This window comes from Mustela putorius, unplaced genomic scaffold (assembly GCF_011764305.1).
Source record: "Mustela putorius furo isolate JIRA1106 unplaced genomic scaffold, ASM1176430v1.1 tig00003987_pilon_pilon_pilon, whole genome shotgun sequence".
NCBI classification, from domain to species: Eukaryota; Metazoa; Chordata; class Mammalia; order Carnivora; family Mustelidae; genus Mustela; species Mustela putorius.
Genome location: NW_025422126.1, coordinates 8874059 through 8896747, shown reverse-complemented (window position 1 = coordinate 8896747; position 22689 = coordinate 8874059). Strand labels below are relative to the sequence as shown.

Here is a 22689-nt window from a genome sequence, read left to right as displayed (position 1 = left end):
ACGTTGGCGTGTAACGTGGTGGCGGCTGTCGCGCTTGCTTCAGCTGGGAGAGGCGGTCTGGGCTGTGGGTTTGGAAAGTACGCGGGACCGTGAGGTGTCTCGCTTGGCCACGGCGTGCAGTTTTTTGGGGCTTACGCCACTGACTCTATTGTCTCCGCTCCGCCCAGTCCCGAGAGAGGGAAGCGCAGTGGAGGTTCTGTGGAGACAAAGCTGGAGCCCCTGAAGGGACAGGGAGCAGCCGAGGTCGGGGGGCGTGGAGCGCCTGAGTGCAGGACTGCAGCCCATAATTGGGGAGCAGTCGAGAGGGGGAGGTTCACCTTAGGCAAGGGCCGCACCCTCCGGGATCGGGGCTGCTCCCGAGGAGGGCTTGGGGCGGCCGTGCGATGTTTGGGGCCCGGTGCCTGGTCCGAGCCCTGCGCTCCTGTTCCTCCACTCCCTGCCCGAGACACAAACCTTCATGCAGACTGAGCGTGCGGGATGCCCTTGGGGCCCAGAACACGATTGGGGAGCACGTTAAGGTTCAGGTTGGTGTACGGGAAGGGGGTGGGCTTTTCTTTTCAATGACTTAAATGGCATCTCCACGACTAGGGTTGCCTGGTCAGGAGGAGTGACAGGAAAAGGAGAGAATGTGGTTCACTCGTGCGTTCACAGTTTTCTCCTTTCTTTGCCTACCATTGCTCTTTGCAAAACTGTTGGGATGCCTGTGAAGTCCTGGAACTTTGCTTTCCCGGTGGGACATTATCTGTAAACTTGTTAGTCATACAGCAGCATAAACGTACGAGCCCCTTTTCCTTTATCCTTCATAATGAACATCCATAGTTAATAGTGCCTGCCTCGAGCTAGCTCCTTGAGAAATGACACCGTGTCTTAAACTGTCTTGGTATTCACACATGTCGCACAGTAAATACTCGTTGGACTAAACAATGGCTTTTTTACCCCCAACTTTTAACCACCCCAAGGCCTAAAAATGGGGGTTTGTGTATAATGTGTGTTTAATACGTTAGGAGAAAGAGTAGAGTGTAGCAGTTTGAAACTCTGGAGTTAGGCTGCCTAGGTTCAGATCTGCCACTAAGTAGCTCATGAATTATGGGCATGTCTCATATGTGTTTTATACCTGTTTCCTTCTTAATGGCAATGAATCTAATAGCCTTAACCTCATAGAATCCTGAAGATTAATTGAGGTGATAGGTATTCAGACATTTAGAAGAATGGCTCACGTCAAATGTTGGCTGCTTTTATTTCTCTTGTTATTATCAGTTGCAACAGCTCCACCTAGAAGATTTTCCCTTAAGGGAGTAGACCACACAATGTGGTTTGACCGTTTTTTATAGGTTGCTGAAACACTGATGAAGTTATTCTTGTTGTCCTTGGATATCCTTGATTTTTTTTAAAAGATTTTATTTATTTATTTGACAGAGAGAGATCACAAGTAGGCAGAGAGGCAGGCAGAGAGAGAGGAGGAAGCAGGCTCCCTGCTGAGCAGAGAGCCCGATGAGGGGCTCGATCCCAGGACCCTGAGATCATGACCTGAGCTAAAGGCAGAGGCTTTAACCCACTGAGCCACCCAGGCGTCCCGGATATCCTTGATTTTTAGCAGTGTGACCTCTCTGCATTTCTTTGGGTTTCATATTTTTTCCATGATACAAACCAAAGCTTTCTCCATTCATCTTTTATTTGACATACATACCTTAATGATCCCTTGGGAGTGGTAATCTAGAAAGATTCAAAGGTAAAAGCTACTGCTTACGTTAAAGGCTTTCATTTTAGTGCTACGCAGTCTAAGCTAGTAACTCCCTGCCATTTTTGGCATTGAGCTTTTGAAATGCAGCTAGTCTAAACTGAAGGATAACTGTAAATGTAAAATACACACCAATTTTGGAGAACAAAATATAAAATATCTCAATATATATATTGATTACACATTGATATTTGGGGGCATAACTGGGTTAAATACAGTATTAAAATTAATGTTACCTGTTTACTTTAGTGTGACCACTAAAACATGCAGAATTACATAATGTGGCTCACATTATATTTTTGTGGGTCAGCCCTGGTCTAATGGTTAAGACTGGTAATTGGGGCAATGTGATCAGTATTGGTGGTATAAAAATTTTGAGAAAATATAGAGGGACGTCCCTAATTATGTGAGGTCAAGGACGACTTCTTGTATTAAGTGACATTTCACTTGAGTCCTGAAAGATAGGAGCTCCTCAAGCAGAGGAACCATGGGTTGGGGGGGAGATAGCATTCTAGAGAAGTTTGATAATAACTTGAACTTTGAACTAAGAACTGTATTTGAATTCTAGCTCTATTACTTGGGAACTGTGATGTTAATTATTTAGAGAGATTATCCTCACTTCCCTAAATATGTTCTTCATCTCTAATACTCACTTCATTAAGTTCTTATAAGGACCAAGTAGTAAAATATTTATAAAGAGCTTAGAACAGAAGCACATTTTTAAATGGTGCTTCACAATTGTTACCTTTTACTAACAAGTGAAAAGCAAGACAGTGGTGCTTTAGGAATTACTATTGATTGAACCTGACCAGAGAGCAGCTGCCTTTGGGGAAGCGTGGGGATGTGAAACCAGAAAGATGGGCACACTCAATTGTGAAAGGCCTTGTATAGGAGACTGAGGCAATGTATACTTTATTCAGTGTAGCCCCCCAAAAAGTTTCAAATTCAGGCTTTATGTTAACAAGCAGTGTGATCTTCAGTAAGTTATTTAACTTCTTTGAGCCCAGGTTCTTCACTTGTAAGAAAGGTTCACACCACAGAGTTGTTGTGAAGAAGTGATGGGATAGTACACGAAGGTAGTAAAACACTTCTCACAGTAGATTTTCAGTGCATGGTAGATATTTTTTCACTAAAAAACATTAATGGATTATCTACTCTGTGCTTGACAATTGCCTTCAAAGCAACTAAAGCATGGTTCCTAAACTTTGAAAGTATTATGGACATGCAAATAAGTAAGAGAAGAGCTTTAATATAATAGGTCTGTAGCTTATGGTGGGAACACAAGTAAGGCTCAATACTGTTTTGTTTTGTTTTAATTTTATTTGCCAGCAAGAGCACAAGCAGGGGAAACAGCAGAGGGGGAGGGAGAAGGAGACTCCTGGCTGAGCAGGGAGCCCAATGTGGGGTTCATCCCAGGACCCTGAGGTCACCACTTAGCCACCCAGGTGCCCCCAATACAGTTTTGTAAGTAGAATCATCTCCCTTTTCCCAAGCGTGGCTGATAGTTAATCAAACACTGTCAGTTTCACCGTTTTTCAGTGTCTGATAGAATATTCCCATTTCTTTGCTAGTTAAATTTAAGTTGGATGTGATCTTTGAGACCTGTTTTTAGTTGTACTGGTCTACTAGAATACCTCTCATTTGTATTCACACGTACCTGTCATATGAATTCAGAGTGTCTTTGAAAGCTTATGTACTACTTAATATATGTTCACAATGAAAAGCTGTTTGAGAACTTTGTGTGATACATTCTAAAAGGGAAACAAAAATCCAATGGAGATGTTTCTAGTCTATACATAATCTCCCTTCTAGGAATTTTATATAAAAGGAGACAAGGGCGAAAGTATGTGTCCTGTTATTTGTTGTGGTGGCAAAAAGGAGCAAGGGGCAGGAAGAAATACGTGAAATAGCCAATACTGGGGAAATTGATGATGTGAATTAGGCTCTTCACCTACTGGAATGTTAAGCATCTATTCAGAATGGTGAGTTTTATTAACAAAGCAAAAAGGTGTGATGCCAAAGCTGTATCTCACTGCAATAAGAATCATATTGAATTATATATGCTTAGCGGTGAGCTAAAAGCGATTGATTTGTTAACACAGGATTGAGGACATTGTTTTTTTTCCATTTAGTCTTACATGTGCATGTGTAATGAAAATGTAAAATGTTTGTGTGTTTTACACTCACATTTAGAAATTACTCTTTATTAGGGATGGATTCGTTCAGTCCGATCCCAGAAGGAAGTATTGTTCCTGCATATAAATGATGGATCATCTTTGGAAAGCCTTCAGGTTGTAGCAGATTCAAGCTTTGACAGTAGGTGAGGTTTTTTGTTTTGTTTTGTTTTTTTAAATAACAAAAGAACCTTTTTTTTTCCCTTTCATCTCTGTTCCCCATTTCTCTAATCCAGTGTTCATATTGCCCCCTGAGTGATCTTTCTCAACAAATCTACTTTTCAGAGCTTTGAGGCTTAAGTCCAAATATATGGAATCAAGATCTTTCAAGCTCAGGCCTTTCTTTTTCTTTTTTTTTTTCTCTTTAAATTCAGCTAATTAACGTAATATTAGTTTCAGATTTAAGGGTCAGTGATTCTCGATCTTTAATAATATACAGTACTTATTACGTCACCCAGTTACCCCATGCCCTTACCCCCATCCCCTTAAACAATCCTTAGTTTGTTACTTATGATTAAGAGTCTCTTAGGGTTTGTCTCCCTCTCTGATTTTGTCTTGTTTTATTTTTCCCTTCACTCCCCTATACTCCCCTGATTTGTTTCTTAAATTCCATGCATGAGTGAAATCATATAATTGTCTTCTCTGATTGAGTTATTTCACTTAGCATAATAGCCTCTAATTCCATCCATGTCATTGCAAATGGCAAGATTTATTTATTTATTTTTTTTTTGATGGAGGCCTGTCTTTTTCTAACATCTTCACGTAATAATACCCTGTATCTATTCTTTGCTTCAGCCTCTCTCAATTATTTGCTGCCCAAAGAAGGGTAAAACCTCTGTCATTAAATATTGGAATGTTCTGATAGCAAGTTTTATATTAAAATAAGGTTTCCAGATAATGATACCTTGTCTATGCTGGGTTTTGGTTACTGTAGAGAACTGGCTTTTGGGAGTTCTGTGGAAGTTCAAGGGCAGCTAGTGAAAAGTCCATCCAAAAAGCAAAATGTGGAACTGAAGGCAGAAAAAATTGAAGTTGTTGGAAATTGCGATGCCAAGGTATGCTTTCTAATACTTTAATGGGGACTATTTAGGCTTAATGTAAAACATTAGCTGTCTGATTTAAGTGTGATTATTGGGAAGATGGCACTTAGAGCGTGTTTCAGTTGGACTTCGCAAATAATCGAAACAGGCTATAGAGCTGGGGAATGTAGAGAGTATAGCAAAAAGTATGTAGATGGCTGAGTTTTATGAGAGAAGGTGAAGTATTAATCTCTCCATCTCTTTGGATGCCTGTCACAGTTGAAACTTGCCACTTCTACGAGGATGCCCAGTTAGCTTCAGTGACAGAGACATCGAGCAGACCATATTCTTAGGAAAGCCCTGCCTAGAAATGACTTTTACAGGATCTAGAACTGTGTTGGACCAGTACCTTAGCCACTAGCCACCTGTGGCTGTTTAATGTTAACTAATTTAATATTAAATCAATCAAAATTAAATTTTTAAAAAATCAGTTCCATAGTGGCATTAGCCACATTTCAAGTGTTTGGTTGTCACAGGCAGCTGCTGGCTACCATACTGGATAGCATGGATACAGAACATTTCCATTTATCACAGAAAATTCCGTGGGACACTGCTGGAGTGCCATAATGCTCGGGCTGAGCAAAGATAAGAAATCCTACATTAAGATATGTTTGGGGCACTTGGGTAGCGTAGTTGTTTAAGATTCCGACTCTTGGTTCCAACTCATGTCATGATCTCAGGGTCTTGAGATCAAGAACCCCGTCAGGTCCATAATCAGCTGGGAGTCTGCTTGGTTTTCTCTCTCCTCCCTCTGTTTCTCCTGCTCTTGTGCACTCTCACTCTCGCATGCTCTCTCTCTCAAAAAAAAAAAGACATGTTTATGCCTATTTTTGCAAGAGTCTTTGTTACTACCTTTTATTTATCACCTGATAAACCTTTATCACTCTAATAAAGAGGTTATAAGGTATAACCTTATAACCTTATAAAGGGTATAAAATCATAGGTTATTAATCCAGTTTCTGAATTGGAGAAAATGAGGCCCAGTCAGGTGATCTGACTTGCCCAAGGTGATATTGCTGGCTAGTGCCACAGCTAAAATTGATGTACTAGCCATTTGACTCCCCTGTAGTTGTGCTATACTTATCTTCAAGTATTTAATGAACAAAAAATGAGGAAGTATAGGGAAATTGCATCATTTTAATTCATTTTTATTTCTTTTGGATAATTGGAGGAAAACAAATACAAGGAAATAAGAGAAAAATGGTCAACTTTTTTAAAAATGTCATTCCGAATAATTTTTTAAGAAATACTAATACATACCAATTGACATGTAAAATCTGGAATTGGGTCCCAAGATTTCTGAATAGTGGACTGTGAAAATATTTTGGAACTCAGGAATTGGAGATGGTAACCATTTTTGGGTTTGCTTTTTTAGAGAGATACAATGATTATTAAAATTTGCCATGTGTTTAATGCTTCTTAAAGTTTTCTCTCTTGGCTTCTCTCTTTGTCATTCACCTTCTCTTCCCCTTGATTTCAAGTTCATTTTTAAGTATTTAGATATTAGGGCATTCTGATCCCCAGGCAGACCCAGACTCCTGTTAATGTGGTCCTTTTTTGACTTAAGTAGATGTGGTACTTATTTCTATTATGAAATAAATTAGCATGTGCACTAAAAGAAATAGATAAGACTAAATGGAATAAGCTACCATTTTGCTTTTTTACTTAGCTTTTCTGTTACCTTTTTTCTGGAACTTTGGTTTTGGTCTGACGATTTGTTTCTGTCTTAAGCTTGAAACATGAGGGTGGGCAGGGTATAATATTTCTACATAGAGTCATAATTTGAAATTTTTGTAAATATACACTACTCTGCCAGACGACAGAAAGCTGTTGACCCTCCTTCATGTTCTTAGACATGTTGATAAGCAGTGAAAAACAGTGCCAATTGATTATAAGTGATTATGGGCTTTCAAGACATTTGGGTGATTTTTAAAATTGAACACCAGCTGTGTGTACACAGCTGTAGAAAACATAATCTTTAATATCTACAATATTCTGAACTCTTATGTGCCAAACAGTGGGCTATTTTGCATAATTATATCCTAATCTTTCTGTTTGTAAGTAGTGACTGATATAAGCTAATGGATGAAAATTTGAAAAATAACAGATTAGCCTCAGTAATTAACTTTGTCCAAGGTTCCACACCTGGTAAGTGGTAAAGCTAGAGTCACACCCACATCTCTGATTCTACCTACCAATCTACTAATTTGGAATTAACATGGACTATATTCACTTATCTTAAGAAACAGAGAAGGAAAATTTTTTAATTTTGTTCTGACGCATTAGTGTTTAACCAGTGTCCTGGAAACTGTTATTATAGAACATTATCTTTTTTTAGCTTTTCATTTGTTTTTTTCCAATTTTTGGCAGGCTTTCCCTTTGAAATATAAAGAGAGGCATCCTCTGGAGTATCTGAGACAATACCCTCACCTTCGATGTAGAACTAATGCTCTGGCTTCTATACTGAGGGTTCGCAGTGAAGCCACGGCTGCTATTCATTCTTTCTTTAAGGTAAGGTGCTTTGGGTGCTTTTAACTGTTCTTTTTTAACCCCCAGCTGTTATTTCTTGTGTAAAGGTTGAATTATTGTAACCTTGAAGTATTATCCTGAAAGTTCTGATAGTTACAGTTACTTACTCCAAGCACCCTTTACTTGCGTGGTACTTTTCTCTTTGGCTGATTTAAGCTTGTCCCCTTATTGCTGGTTTTGAGCAATTAGATTATGAGGTACCTTAGCACAGTTTTCTTTGTTCCTTGCATTTAGACCTTGTAGAGTTTCTTGGATCTATGTGTTTTAGTTTTCTTCAGGTTTTTCAGCCATTGCATCTTCAAAATTTATGTTACCTTCCCCCTTTGGAGACCTCAGTTGCCCATATATCAAGGCCACTTAATGATACCTCCATAGCTCACTTATGTTCTCTTTTTTAAAATTCCCTTTCCCTGTGTGCTTTTTTTAGGGGGTAGTTTCTATTGCTAGGTCGTCAAGCTTACTGATGTTTTCTTCTATGATGACTGATTTGTTGTTATTCTTATCCAGTGCGTTTTTCATCGAACATTGTAGGTTTCATAACTAGATGATTGATTGGGGCCTTTTTTCCCCCCTTTTGTGTGGAAGAATATGGACTGCTTCATGAATCTGTGTGTCATCCTTGCACAGGGGCCATGCTCATCTTCTCTATATTATTCTAGTTTTAGCATATATGCTGCCAAAACAAGCACTATTTGGACCTTTAAAAAAAAAATCTTCCATATCTCTATTTAACTTTTTGAACATACACAATACAGTTTTAATTAACACTTTTACAGTTTTAATAGTTGCTTAATAACTGTTTTATGTCGGGGCACCTGGGTGGCTCAGTGGGTTAAAGCTTCTGCCTTCAGCTTAGGTCATGATCCCAAGGTCCTGGGATGGAGCCCCACATCGGGCTCTCTGCTCGGCGGGGAGCCTGCTTCCTCCTCTCTCTCTCTCTGCCTGCCTCTCTGCCTACTTGTGATCTCTGTCAAATAAATAAATAAATTCTTTAAAAAAATATATAACTGTTTTATGTCTTTCTGATTCTAACATGTCTGTCAGTTGTTAAGTCCTTTTTGATCTACTGCTTTTATTTTTATTTATTTTTGATTTACTGCTTTTTGTCTCCTCATTACAGGTTATGATTTCTTGCTTCTTTGCATATATGCCAGTCTTTGGTTAGATGCCAGACAGAAAATTTTACCATCTTGGATATTATTAAGCTTTGTTTTGGTGTGCAGTTAAGCTACTTGAAAATTCTTTGAACCTTTTAGGTCTTGCTCTTATGATTTGGTGAATGGGGCCGGTTAAGTAGTCTAGGGCTAGTTAACTTCCACTACTGAGGCAAAGCCTTCCTGAGTACTTTACCTAGCGTCTTGTGAATTTTGAATGTTTCCAGTCTGGCTTGTGGGAACAGGTACTGTTTCCAGCCCCAGGCATTGTTTCCTCTAATCTTTCTGGATGGTTCTGTCCTTGGCCTATGATAGTTTTCCCACATGCATGTGCTGGGCTCCAATTTATTTTCCTCCTCTTCCTGCTATGGCCTGGACAATCTCAAAGTACTAAGCAAGGCTATTGATAGGGTTCACTAAGTTTGTTTCCCACCTCAGCGATCGCTGTCTTTTGGTGTCTGATATCCATGGTCTTGAAAACCATCCTTTCTTGTGGGTTTTTTTTTTTGGTGGGGTTTTTAGTTTATTTTTGTTTGTTTGTTTGTTTCTTTGTTTTTAGTTTTTTCAAGGGGGAGGGTAAATCTGGTCCCTGTTTTTCCATCTTGGTCATAAACATATTTTATATGTGGTAAGCACTACTTTTGAAGAGTTATTGGTGTTAATCAAATAGATTGGTAGGCACCTAAAGGCATTTTTTTTCTTATTTAGCTTTGCTTGTCAGCCACATCCCCGTACCTGGGAAGGCCACAGGGGAACATAGTTGTTGTGTTGATGAGGTGAAGGGACCTTCCCCCATGTGGATGGGAGGGCCCCAAAGATCAGGAGTGACCCAGCAGATGAAGTTCAGTGTTATTCCAAGTGGTTCTGGACCCCTTCCTATGCCATTTCTCCAGATCCAGCTGATTGTCTAGCATCATACCCTTCTCTTGGGTGCATCCAAATTCATGTAGGCCCAGCCCTATCGAAGTTTACCAAGAGAATTCTTGCTCTTTGAAAAGCTCCTTCAGAGTTAGTTTCTGGTGAAACAGCTAAAGAGCATCATGGCTTTGAAGCATACAGTTTTGAATAAAACAAAGAAAAATAATCACATTATACTATGTCATCCTATTATAGTTCGAAAGGGTACATTTCCATATGCTCTCATAAACTTTCTTATGCAACTTCCATATGGCTTTTCAGTAGCGCTTGAAGCACACAAACAGAAAATTTGTTCAGATCTAAAAATGTTTTTTGCCTCATATGGCTTTAAACAGTGGATAAAGTAGACCTTCTTATATACTGAAAGTTTTGTAGATTTCTGGCCACTAGGTGGTGATATTGGCAGTCCATTAACAAGTGAGCTTTACCTACTTTATACATTTATTACTGGAAGATTTGACAAATAAGTAAACAATTTAAAAATAACAAACAGAAAATCTGAAATTAAAAAAATAATATTATAAGCAAGCAAAATGATATTTTAAGTGGTTGCAAATAATGAGTTTTAGCACTGTTGGTTCTAGGTACAAATGCAGGTAATTTTTGAGTACTATAAATTCGCTTTTTAATTGTGAAGTCCTGGAAAATATAATCCTGATAATTCTATATTGTTACCACTTATTTGTTTAACACTTAGGGTTGAATTGAAATCACAGAGTACTAAAGGGCATATTAAATAGTTTTATGTTATTTAGTATTTGGTATTATTTCTGTGACTTACTACTTCAGAATCACTAAAAGATGTTAAGACTTAAAATCTAGGGGCGCCTGGGTGGCTCAGTGGGTTAAGCCTCTGCCTTCAGCTCAGGTCATGATCTCAGGGTCCTGGGATCGAGCCCTGCATCAGGCTCTCTGCTCAGCAGGGAGCCTGATTCCCCCTCTCTCTCTGCCTGCTTCTCTGCCTACTTGTGATCTCTCTCTCTGTCAGATAAATACATAAAATAAAATACAAAAAGACTTAAAATCTATGAGTTTCATGCCTTAAAGTATCCTAACTTAAAACTGAGGGTTTTGGAGGGGAGAGGGTGAGCCTGGTGGTGGGTATTAAGGAGAGCACATATTGTTTGGAGCACTGGGTGTGGTGCATAAACAACGAATTTTGGAACACTGAAAAAAATAAAATAAAATTTTTAAAAAAGGTACTGTTCTAGGTGTTTTTTCCTAATATCTCTAGATTAGAAGGTCATTTTTTTGGTTTGAGAATCAAAAATATTTTGTGTATAAGTTGGTTTGTTCATAAAATTGACACATTTGCTATGTACTTGGATATCTAGAATCCTCAAGAATGAATTATTTAGAAAAGCTAAGTTTCTCCCATAACAGAATAGTTAGGCACATTTTTTTTTTCCAATTTCCCGTAGAGGTTATATATTACATATTTCCTAAAATATATTACATATTTCCCTGGCTTCCTAATTGAGCCAGTAGAAGAGTTTGCCCTTTCTTGATGAGTCCAGATTCTTTATTTGAGTATCATATTTTTCCCTCTTCTGTATGGCAAGGCCCTAGAAGCCCATCAGTGTGTATTCTTTTTCTCTCTATTGAATGACCCCAGACTATTGTGTCTTCGAGTTCTTGTGACTGCTTTTTATGGATTTCTTTTTTTTTTTTTTTGGTCTTTCTATCACTTTTTTTGCCAGTGGCTAGCAATTGTTGTCATGTTTCTTTCTTGTTGATTCTGATTAATATTGATGCTTACTTTGTGTAAGTGCAAAAGAAAAGTACAATCCATGAGGTTTTGAGTGATATGCATGGGCCTTAGTATGTGAGTTTTATAACTTTCAGATACTCAGTGTCTTATAAAATATCTGGTTCTAAACTGTGTATGAAAAACATTTAGATATTTAGAGGTGGTGAGTAGAATCGGAAAAATTGGGTGACTAGGGGTGCCTGGATGGCTCAGTGAGTTAAGCTTCTGCCTTCTGCTCACAGGGTCCTAGGATTGAGCCCCACTCAGGGCCTGGGGGGAAGAGGTGGGGGAGGGGGGTCCTGGTTCAGCAGAGAGTCTGCTTCTCCCTCTGCCCCTCCCCCCGCTCATGCTTTCTCTCTCTCTGTTTCAGATCAATAAATCTTAAGGGAAAAAAAGAAGAAAAGAAAAATTGAATAAGCATGTACTTTTATTTTTGGCTCCTTCTCTGGCCTTCCTGTCTCAAAGCAGGGACCTCTTTGCTGTAGGGTGGGATGGATCCCTGACACCACTACCCTAGTGAAGGCAGACAGTACTCCCCAACTCCTGGCTGTTTATTTTCCTTTTTATTTTTCTACTTCCCTATACACTTGCTCTTTTTGGATTTTGTTCTCTGTGCTTTTTTATTCTACTTTTGGACTCTGTTCTTTATAGCTTTTGGGGGGAATGTTTTAGATTTTGATATAAGCCTTTTAGCAGCATTAAGGCTTAAAAAGCTGATGACACCTTTTGAAAGGTTTAGCATTAATTGAGTATTAAGAATAATTCCTGCTGTTGAGTGATCTTTTTTTTTTTTAAGCCCATATAGTTATTTTCATAAGATTTGCAGTTATGTTTCTTGTGGCAATTGACCAGTTCTAACTTTGGCAATTACATTTAGCCGTTAAATTTTCTCCTCCCTCTCCCCCTCCCTCTCACCACCCTCGTTTCCTTTGGATTTTTCACTTCCTTTCTTTGTTTACTACACTCCTGCTCATAGTTGCCTGTATTCATGTGGAATAAATGATTCATGTCCATAATTCTGGCTCCTAGGAGATAAAAATTTTATGCAGTAATGTTATTGATTATATTTCATTCGTTCTCTGTAATGTGCTTTGTGTGGCACCTCTAGGTTCATAGCTCCCAGGTTAAGTACATATTTGAATATTTTCTGAGACTCCTAATTTATAGTTTGAATATTTAATCAGTCTACACCATAAGACAAGTTGTTAACTGGATACTTTGTATCAGAGCCCGAATACTTGAATTCCACCTTTTTAGGAAGGGAGAGGCCAATTTGGGAGGCGGCTGGTGTAATGCACTGAGACATTTTACATTCCCTCAGTGATAGGCACAATGTGGCAGAGATTAAATGTGCATGTATGAATTCATTGCATTGATTTCAAGACCAAAATTTTTGTGTGAAACACTACTATTCTGCCTCTGCACCGTAAGTTCACTTGAATTCTCTCTGTGCTCACCTGCAACATTTACACTGAGTGTAACCTTTTGCCTACATCCATAGTCAAAATGAAAGAAGCATAACCTTGAATTTGTTGGGTTATTTCAGTCCTATTAGCAAACAGCTTTTGTGGTTCACTAATGGAAATAGCTCAGACTTTGGAGCGGAAGAATTGCAGTTGGGCGCCTCAGTAATGGATGGACTTGCTGTTCAGAATCTTCCTTGGGGCAAAGGAAGTGCACTGCCTATGCCATGTGTAGTGTACTGTGCCATCAATTTAATGACAAACTTCCTAAAAATCATTTCTGCCTTTGTTGCTATTTATTTCTTCAGTCCCTGTTTGTCAACTTTCTTCTCCTTTTTGGTGGTTTATGACAATTGGGGGTCTCATTCCAAAATGACAACCCAGCTTCATATTGATCACTTTGTAGTCCCTTAACAGTGTGGGTTGACATCATTGTGCATTAGCCTGGAGAGAGTGTGTATGTGTTGAATCACTACCAGTGTGTTAGGGAAGTGGGAAGAAAAAATATGTCAGAGAGATCCTAAGGGCTTGGGTTCCAGTCCTGGCTCTCTCTGCCATCAACTATTTGTGTGAATTTTTCTTTAAGTCTCTCTGGGTCTCAATTTCCTTATCTTTGAAATCATGTTGGACTAGAGAATATCTCAGTCAGTTCTTGATTTAAAATTCAGTGTGCTTCTCTGCACAGTAGAACACTCAATTTGATATCTTATTAGTTATGCTTGGCGGGCTAGAGAATTGATATGGCATTCTCTCAGTGCTTTTTTAATAGTATAATCAGTTATATGTTCTTAGAATTGTTTTATATATAAATATGCTGAAAAAGTGGTTTTTCTTTTCTTCCAGGACAGTGGCTTTGTGCATATTCATACTCCAGTAATCACATCCAATGACTGTGAGGGGGCTGGAGAACTGTTCCAAGTTGAAGTAAGTTTTGCTTCCCATCTTGAAGGATAGGTTGCTCTTTGATATTTTTCTTTGGAGGGTTTGCCTTTTTTTTTTTTTTTTAGTAACAGTTATGTGGATAAACCATAACTAGATCTTGGAGATTTGTCAATAGTAATCCTTAAAGAACAGATATAGAAAATTCAGGCTTCCCTGATTTCCTGTCCTACTGGCTATATTACTGACATTGTGACTGAAAGGAATGAATTTTTAAATTAGTACTCCATTTGCTTTCCTTAGGTAACTATGAATTGGTGAACTAGAGAAACTTGAAGAGATTAATAAAGCTTTTCAGATCTCTTTCATGCACATTCAACCCGCAGTTGATAGTTTTGGATGTGAGTCATATTTTAAAAAATAAAACAAGAAGACATACATGTGCATATTTTCTTTTCCAATGTCTATAAAGAACACATTTATTTTATAAGAAATTATTTATATTCCATATACCTCATGAAGGCTCTGATTTTAATTCTTTGTACAGCAATAATTTTTTTGAGTTCCTGGTATATGCCAGGCATTGTTAGCTTTCTCTTACTGCACATTACTTAAAAGTTACCAGTTTTTCTTACTTACAGGCAGTTGATTTATTTACCAATTTTACAACCTGTTTAACATCATTGACCAGTAATATAATAATGAGCAGAGAGAAGTGTGTGTTGATAAATGGTGCTTTTCGTATTTCTTTCCATTTATTCAGTGATTTCTTTATCTCTCAGAAGTCAAGGTTCTTATTTATACATCTGGGTGATTCCATCAAATTACAAGACCTGTGTATAACTGCTCTGTTCTGGTGCAGTACGTTTGGACTCTTGATAATGATGCCTGCTCTTCTTATTATTGAGCAAGTGTTCACTGGGAGAAGTTGTCCCAATGTTTGGAAGTCATTATTCAAAATGATAATCAAATGCTGCCTGTATTCATACATAGTTTGAAAAAATCTTGATAGCCTTTTACAAAAAAGCAGAATAAAAATGCTTTGTTGAACACTTAAACTGGGAGTGTTAGCATCTGTAAATGTGAGTTCAAAAAAGCCAGCCAATGATAAAATAACAATACATAAATGTGAAAAACATTCTCTTCTAGGCATTTACGTTATTTATTTTCTCTTTGCACCTTAATAGTCTCCTGAATGTTGAAGTGAGAAATTACCCACCTTAAATACATTTCATAATCCCTTAATCTAAACCACTGACTATTAAAAAGGAAATGACAGGAAAAGAAGGGTATAATTTAAAGGGGTTTTACAAATAAGAAAATATAAAGCAAATTAAGCAAGTAGAAAAAATCTTTAACAGACCAAAATAATGACACATTTGGAGAAAACTACTTTGCTACCAGGGAAATCCCATAAGCAAGTCTGAAAGATTACAGTATGTGTATTTGGCCTTTAAACAACAAAAGGCAAGTTACCAGGTAAGTATAAATATAGAGGAAAGGAAAAATACTTATTTCTGAAGCTAAACAAATGAGAAGTGTTCAATGTTTGTACCCTCTCAGGGCCAGGTTGAGGAATTTCATATTGCTGGAATTAGACTTGCCTATTCACAGTATCAGAAAGAAATGCTTTTGAATTTGTTGGTCCTAGGCTTCTGCAGTCAGGCTCTAGGTCAGATATCAGCAATTTGTGGCTTTTTGCTATGACCTGCTTTGTTGTTTTCAGAAGTTTGGTTTAGAAGACTTGTCTTCTACCCCTGCCAACCCTCTATCCTTTGAAAGCAGGACATTCTTACTCCCACCACACACACTCTGTACAGTACTTCCATTTTTCATTGTGTAAATTTTGTCCTGACTGCATTTAAAGGTATTGGGGTTTGAATCTTGGTACCCCGCTGTTAGGAGGAAGTGGAGTTTCATATTTAAATTCTTCCTTCTCTTGGGGGGTATGAGTGGCTCAGTTGGTTAAGTGTCTGACTCTTCATTTCTGCTCGGGTCATGATCTCAAGGTTGAGAGATTGAGCCCCCAGTGTGGAGCCTACTTAAAAAGAAAAAATACTAGGACGTCTAGTACACCCAGGTTTGAGGGCAGCAGTAAAAGTCCATCTTGAAATGCACAATAAGAACATAAACTTCTCTAATACACAGATGGATAGCATTTTCCATCATTTTAGTTTCCCATTTCTTCATTTCTGTTTCCTGCTTTAAACTTGGGATATTTGTTAAGGCTTGGGTACTACTGAACACATATGTATGAAATTGCATTAAGGCGTGCATATGTTGTTTAGCAGACATTTATATCATCTGTGTTCAAGATGCTAGCTTGTCTCTTAGAAGGTAAAAGAGATTAAAGGCAAGAATTAGAGATTATGGCAAAAATTAGCTGTTGATGGAACATAAGATGAAATTGCTTTACATATATATTTGAGGTTACAGTATTAACAGTTGCAAGTGGTATGGAATCTAGAGGAAAATTAGGTCAGTGAGGATTGACTTGGGCAGGAAAGTCTTCCAAATGAATTTGTGGCTGGGGCGTAATCTAAGGAGGATATTCCCAGTAGGAGAACTACGTGAGCAGAGTCAAGAAATTGAAATGAGTGTGGGGTTTTCAATGGACTCTGGATGGATAAATTAGAAGGTTCATATTGGTGAATGATAAGAAATAAAGTTGGACGGCTGTAGGAACCAAAACATGGAACAGGTTTAAAAAAAAAAAAAACTTTATTGAGATATATTTACCCACTTAAAATACAGTTCCATGGTTTTTAGTATATTCACAAGAATCTGCAGCCATCAATCACTACAGTCCAATTTTAGAGCCTTTTCATCTCCCCAAAGTGAAACCTGGTACCCATTAGCAGCCCCTTGCCATTCCCCACCCCTCCCACCCACCTCCCCTCAGTTCTAGATACCACTAAACTACTTTCTATAGATTTGCCTTTGGGGGAGCATTTCATATAAATGGAATCATACAACATATGGTCTTTTGTGTTTGGCTTTTTTTTTTTTCTTAGCCCAATGTTTTTGAGGTTCATGTTGTAGCATTTATCAGTCCTTTATATTTCCTTTTATATTCAGCTGGTATACTTTTGTGTAGATGTTTTGTTTATCCATTTGGCAGTTGATGGATATTTAGATTGTTTCTACCTTCTGGCTATTATGAATAATACTACTATGAACATTTGTGAAAACATTTCAATGAGCATATGATTTCATGTCTCTTGGGTGGAATTGCTGAGTCATATGGTAACTCTGTGTTTAATATTTTGAAAAGCTGCCAAACCACTTTCCAAAGTGGTTGCATCATTTTATATTCCCACCAGCAATGCATGAGGGTTCCAGTTTCCCCACATCATTGCCAACCCTTATTATTGCTCTTCTTTTTTTTTTTTTATTATAGCCATACCTAGAGGGTATGAGATTGTATCTCATTATGAGTTTGCTTTTTGCTTTTGAACATTGCAACTTATACATATGAGCTTTTCAAATTACAGTTCTCCTATGCCAAAGTGTGACAGATAAATGTCTCACATTATGAAATTAAATTAAGCTGAGAAAATCTAACAGTAATACTTCATATAATAGGAACATTATTCAAGCCTTAGAATTTATACATTTAAATTCATTTTAAAGCTGAGAGTGAACTGAAAGTGTAAGCCTATTAAATGGAACCCAAGAAGATGTGTAATTTTATTTCTGAATCTCAAACTGTGAAGAGTCTCATACTAAGATTCTCATGCTGCGTCTCATTCTGTATGTTGAAGTTTGGCATTAGATTGGTTTGTTTGCATGTGTGTTTGTGGTTATATATGTAACAAAATTTCCCACTTTAGCTATTTTTAAATGTACAATTCAGTACTATTAATTATATTTACAGTGTTGTACGACCATTACCACTCTCTATTTCTTAAAACTTTTTTATCTCTACAAAAGAAACTCTATAGCAAAAATTATCCATTCCCATTACTCCTTGCCCCTAGTAACTTCTAATCTACTTTTTGGCTCTATGGATTTCTTGTTCTGGATATTTCATATAAATGGAATCATACATGATATTGGCCGTTAGTGCCTGGCTTCTGTTGTAGCGTGTATCAGAATTTCCTTTCTTTTTATTACTAAATAATACTATGTTGTGTGGGTATACCATATTTTGTTGAACCATTCATTGATAAACATTAAGTTGTTTCTACTTTTTGGTATTATGGTAATGCTGCTGTGAACATTTCTGTACAAGCTTTTGTTTGAACACTTGTTTTCAGTTCTTTTGAGTATATACCTATAAGTGGAATTGCTAGCTCATATGGTTATTCTATGTTTAACTTATTGAGAAACTGACAAATTTTTCTCCACAATGGCTGCACCGTATTATATTCCCACCAGCAATCAATGTATGAGGGTTCTGCCTTTTTTTTTTTAGATTTTATTTATTTATTTGAGAGAGCGAGCACATGCCTGCAAGCTGGGGGTGTTGGGAGAAGAAGAGAATAAGAGAATCTCTGCAGACTCCGCACTGGGCAGAGCCTGATGTGGGGCTCAATGCCACCACCCTGAGATCCTGACCTGAGCGGAAATCAGGAGTCAGATCCTTAACTGACTGAGCCACCCAAGCACCCTGAGGGTTCCACTTTGACTGCATCCTTGTCACTACTAGTTATTTTCAGTCTCTGATTATAGCCATTCTAATGGATGCAGTATCTCATAGTCGGCTTGGTTTGCACTTCCTTAATGACAAAGGATGTTGAGCACCTTTTTGTGTGCCTGTTGGTCATTTGTATGTCCTTGGAAAAATGTTTAAGTCTCCTGTCAGTGTTTTAATTGTCTTGTCTTTTTGTTGTGGAGTTAAAGGAGTTCCTTTTCTATTTTAGAAACCAGTCTATCCCCTGCATCCCCCTAGCAATGTGAAGCCTCCGATTATGACCCTGGCTGGCACAGTCTTGAGTACACCCACAGTCACCTAGAGGTGGCATTAATTCTGGCTGGAATCTCTTTGGCTGTCCCTTTCCCAGACCACACCCAGCTCTGAAACTCCACTAATTCCAGGCTGATGGCTCTATTGTTTCAACAATATTCACAGATGGATCCAGTCAAATTCAGGCTCCTTTTAAGGTATACTTCGCAAAGTCAGTGTTTGAAATTTACCATGAGCCCAAAAGGGCTCCTCCCTACTGTCTCTCAGTTTCTTCCAGCAGATTAGCCGGTCTACAGTTTGTCTTTTATCACCAAAGTCCAAAGCCTCCCATTTGCCTTTCAACATTTTTTTTAAAGCACCCTTTATGTTTGAACTTTTCCACACTCTATTGTAAATGAAGTCAGTTCCTTTAAAAAAGAGATTTGAGGAAGTGTGGCCTGCTTCTATCCCCAGGCAAAATCTCTGAATAAGGCTCTAGTGTTGGAGGCAGGGACAATGGACACTTCTCTTCAAGTGACAATCTGAAATAGAAACCAAACTCGGTGGAGTGGATGGCTGCAGCCTAGGTTTTTCCTAGGCTTGCCTCGCCCAGCCCATGAGCCTGGACAAGAAATCAGGGACTAGTCTTCTTAGTGCCTTGCCCAAGGTAGAGCCTCCTTCTGACCGGCAGCAACTGGGCAAAAGAAGGGAGCCCCTGCCTGGTGACTGCACTCACCCAGAACTATGCTTCAGCAGGTAGCTATGGACAAGGTGACAAATGCTGGCATGCTGCCCCTCCTGCTCAGGTACTCCTCTGACTCAGAGCTGGGGTTCAAAAGAGCCCTCTGGGCGAAGTTGCCCTGCCCCCTATTGGGGGCACTGGGCTCCATGGAATATTACTCAGCCATCAGAAAGGATGAATACCCACCATTCACATCAGCATGGATGGAACTGGAGGGGATTATGCTAAGTGAAATAAGTAAATCAGAGAAAGACAATAATCATATGGTTTCACTCATGTGGAACATCAGGAATAGCCTGAAAGACCATAGGAGAAGGGAGGGAAAATTGAATGGAAATCAGAGAGGGAGATGAACCGTGAGAGACTCTGGACTCCAGGAAACACCTGAAGGTTTCATAGGGGAGAGGGGTAGGAGTATGGGGTAGCCCTGTGATGGGTATTAAGGAGGGCATGTGCTGTGATGAGCACTGGGTGTTACACACAATTAATGAATCACTGCACACTACATCAAAAACTAATGATATACTATATGGTGGTGGCTAATGGAATGTTCGGAAAAAAAAATGGGCCCTCTGTCTTTGGCTGTTTTAACAGTCTGAGGTGGAGTTTCTGTCATGCTGAGCTTTGATGGGGAAGGGAGAGGGAGTGGGTTGTCATTCAAACACCACTTGTCCTTACCAAGTTTTAGTAGATTTTCTTGAATAGATGTTTCTTCATTTGTTGTATGTCCTTAGGACCATTTTCAGGGACTTTGAATGGATAGGGTGGGAGGCAAGGGTGTGTTTTTATTTTTTATTTTGTAACTTTCCTCTATTTCACTGAGGAGTGGATCTGCAGAACTCCCTCTCTGTCATGCCAGAGGTGAGAGTTTAAAAAAAAAAAAAGAAAAAAAGAAAAAGGCTGGTCACCTTGGACTACTTATTACCACAACAATTCTCAATTTCCTTACTTGTAAAATATTATTGACAACAATGCTTACAGGTTGTAGGGATTAAGTGAGATGACACATGAAAACTTAAAACTGCTATTGAAAAATAAAACAGGGACGCCTGGGTGGCTCAGTTGGTTAAGCAGCTGCCTTCGGCTCAGGTCATGATCCCAGCGTCCTGGGATCGAGTCCCGCATCGGGCTCCTTGCTCCGCGGGAGCCTGCTTCTCCCTCTGACTCTGCCTTCCACTCTATCTGCCTGTGCTCACTCTCGCTCGCTCTCTCTCTGACAAATAAATTTAAAAAAAAAAAATCTTAATAAAAAAGAAAGAAAAGTAAAACAATGTGCATATGATGTAAGCACTAGACCTTTCTCTTTTACAAATTGTTGTGCATTCTAGAAATGGTAACAAGAAGTTACTGGACCTCAGGAATTTGGGTGCTTGTAAGTTTTTATGGCTGAGTTATTTACAGCACACATCATTTCTGCTTGATGTTTGCACTTTTTAATATTCTTACCTGTTTCTTTTAAACTTTTTAGATGTTATGAGGGCCAACCCAGGTCAAACCTCTTATCAAAATAGCTTCTTTTGGGGTTACAAGGTGGCTCAGTTTGTTAAGCGTCTGCCCTCAGGGTCCTGGGATCGAGCCCCACATGGCCCCTGTTCAGTGGGAAGCCTGCCTCTACCTTCCCCACTCCCCTCCTTGTGTTTCCTATCTCACTGTGTCTCTCTCTGTCAAATAAATAAAATGTTTTTTTTAAAAAGTAGCTTTTTTTTTAAAGATTTTTTTAAAGATTTTTTTTAAAGATTTTATTTATTTTATTTGATAGAGATTACAAGTAGACAGAGATTACAAGTAGGCAGAGAGAGAGAGAGGAGGAAGCAGGCTCCCTGCTGAGCAGAGAGCCCGATGCGGGACTCAATCCCAGGACCCATGACCCCCGAGATCATGACCTGAGCCGAAGGCAGCGGCTTAACCCACAAGCCACCCAGGCGTCCCTAAAAAAGTAGCTTCTTTAACTGACTTTAAGCTTTTCCTTCTTCCAAGTCCTGTCACCCTTGTGTTCAATTGCTATAGCCTCTTTGGACAGTTTTCTTCTTTTTTTTTTTTTTACATCTGTTTTATTTCCTTATCTAGATTGCAAGCTTCTTATGGGGAACTGTTACCTGACAGTGGTGGGACACTTGGATACTTGTTGATTAATATTTTCTGTGGGCCGTTTTGGCTTTGCAGAACTTTCATCCTTAAAAGATCCGTCCTTTTCTGTTGAGGATGTTTATTTCTGTTAAGGAGGTTGAGTTTTTGCATGTAAAAAAGGCCCTGGGCATATCTAGGAAAATAGATGAGACTCATGCTAGTGTTTGTGCACGGGGCCTACTGTTCTTTATGCTTTGAATTTTTTTTTTTTTAAGATTTTATTTATTTATTTGACAGACAGAGATCACAAGTAGGCAGAGAGGCAGGCAGAGAGAGAGAGAGAGAGAGAGAGAGGAGGAAGCAGGCTCCCCGCTGGGCAGAGAGCCTGATGCGGGACTCGATCCCGGGACCCCAAGATCATGACCTGAGCCAAAGGCAGCGGCCTAACCCACTGAGCCACCCAGGCACCCTATACTTTGGATTTTTAATCATCTCCTTGTATTGCTTAAAACAAAAATTATATATAAAAGTTACACTGTTCAAAAGTTACAAAGGGTGTAAAGTAAAAAGTTGTTTCCCTCCCACCCCTTACTCCCAGCTAGCCTGGTTCTCCTTGCATACAGGCAGTCACTATTGTCTTTTTCTCTAGAGAGTTTTTACCAACTTTTATTTCTGTCAGCAATATGTGTGGGTGCTGTTTCTAATGAATCATCTTTCCGAATATGTTACCAAATGTTTTAACTTTTCTTCTCCAATTTTAGCCAGTTATATTATTTTTTTAATTAAACTAATTAAAGAGGAGAAAGAAAGAAAATGCCACACTAGATTAAGAAAAGCAAATCTGTTTTCAAGGGCATTGAGAAGATAACTGACTTGATACCATGTTTTTGTTGCTTCCTCTGTGAAGTGAGAATTTTGTGAATCAGCACTGTGCTTTGAAAAAAAAAAAAATCCCTCAGACTGTGAACCAATACAGCCTGTTGCTCCTAGGTCTTATTTCGAAGACTGAGCTATTGTATTCCATCCTACAGCATCCACCAAGTGGAGTGCATTCTTAAAATGATTTAATCCCATCAGCCACACAACTGTGCTATTTGCTAAAATTACTAAAATTGTGCTATTTGCTTCATCCTGTAAATATTTGTTAATCCTCCTTTCTTGTGAAAAGTACTGTGCTACTGCTATTTGACTTACAAAGTTATTTCTATTTGGCCTCTCAGCAACATGAATTTGCAAGATATTTTTAAATGGGAAAAACAAAATCTTACAATAATAAATGCCACCAAAATAATGTGACTTTAAAAGCTA

General features: G+C 38.6%; 1 protein-coding gene and 1 non-coding gene across 3 annotated transcripts in view; one reads left to right on the top strand and one right to left on the bottom strand.

Moving 5' to 3' along the window:
• The first annotated feature begins 1 nt into the window (after window position 1).
• Window positions 2–22689, top strand: part of NARS2 (asparaginyl-tRNA synthetase 2, mitochondrial) — a 126699-nt gene continuing 104011 nt past the window's right edge. For both annotated transcript variants that reach the window (XM_004763467.2, XM_013061905.2), the window contains exons 1-5: window positions 2–524; window positions 3949–4058; window positions 4847–4967; window positions 7362–7502; window positions 13649–13729. In XM_004763467.2, the coding sequence (XP_004763524.1) occupies window positions 384–524; window positions 3949–4058; window positions 4847–4967; window positions 7362–7502; window positions 13649–13729 (594 nt within the window). In that variant the 5' untranslated portion in view covers window positions 2–383. The remainder of the gene's footprint in view (window positions 525–3948; window positions 4059–4846; window positions 4968–7361; window positions 7503–13648; window positions 13730–22689) is intronic.
• Window positions 8103–8209, bottom strand: LOC123389608. The gene has a single exon (XR_006604231.1). It is a non-coding gene; the product is annotated as a U6 spliceosomal RNA (small nuclear RNA).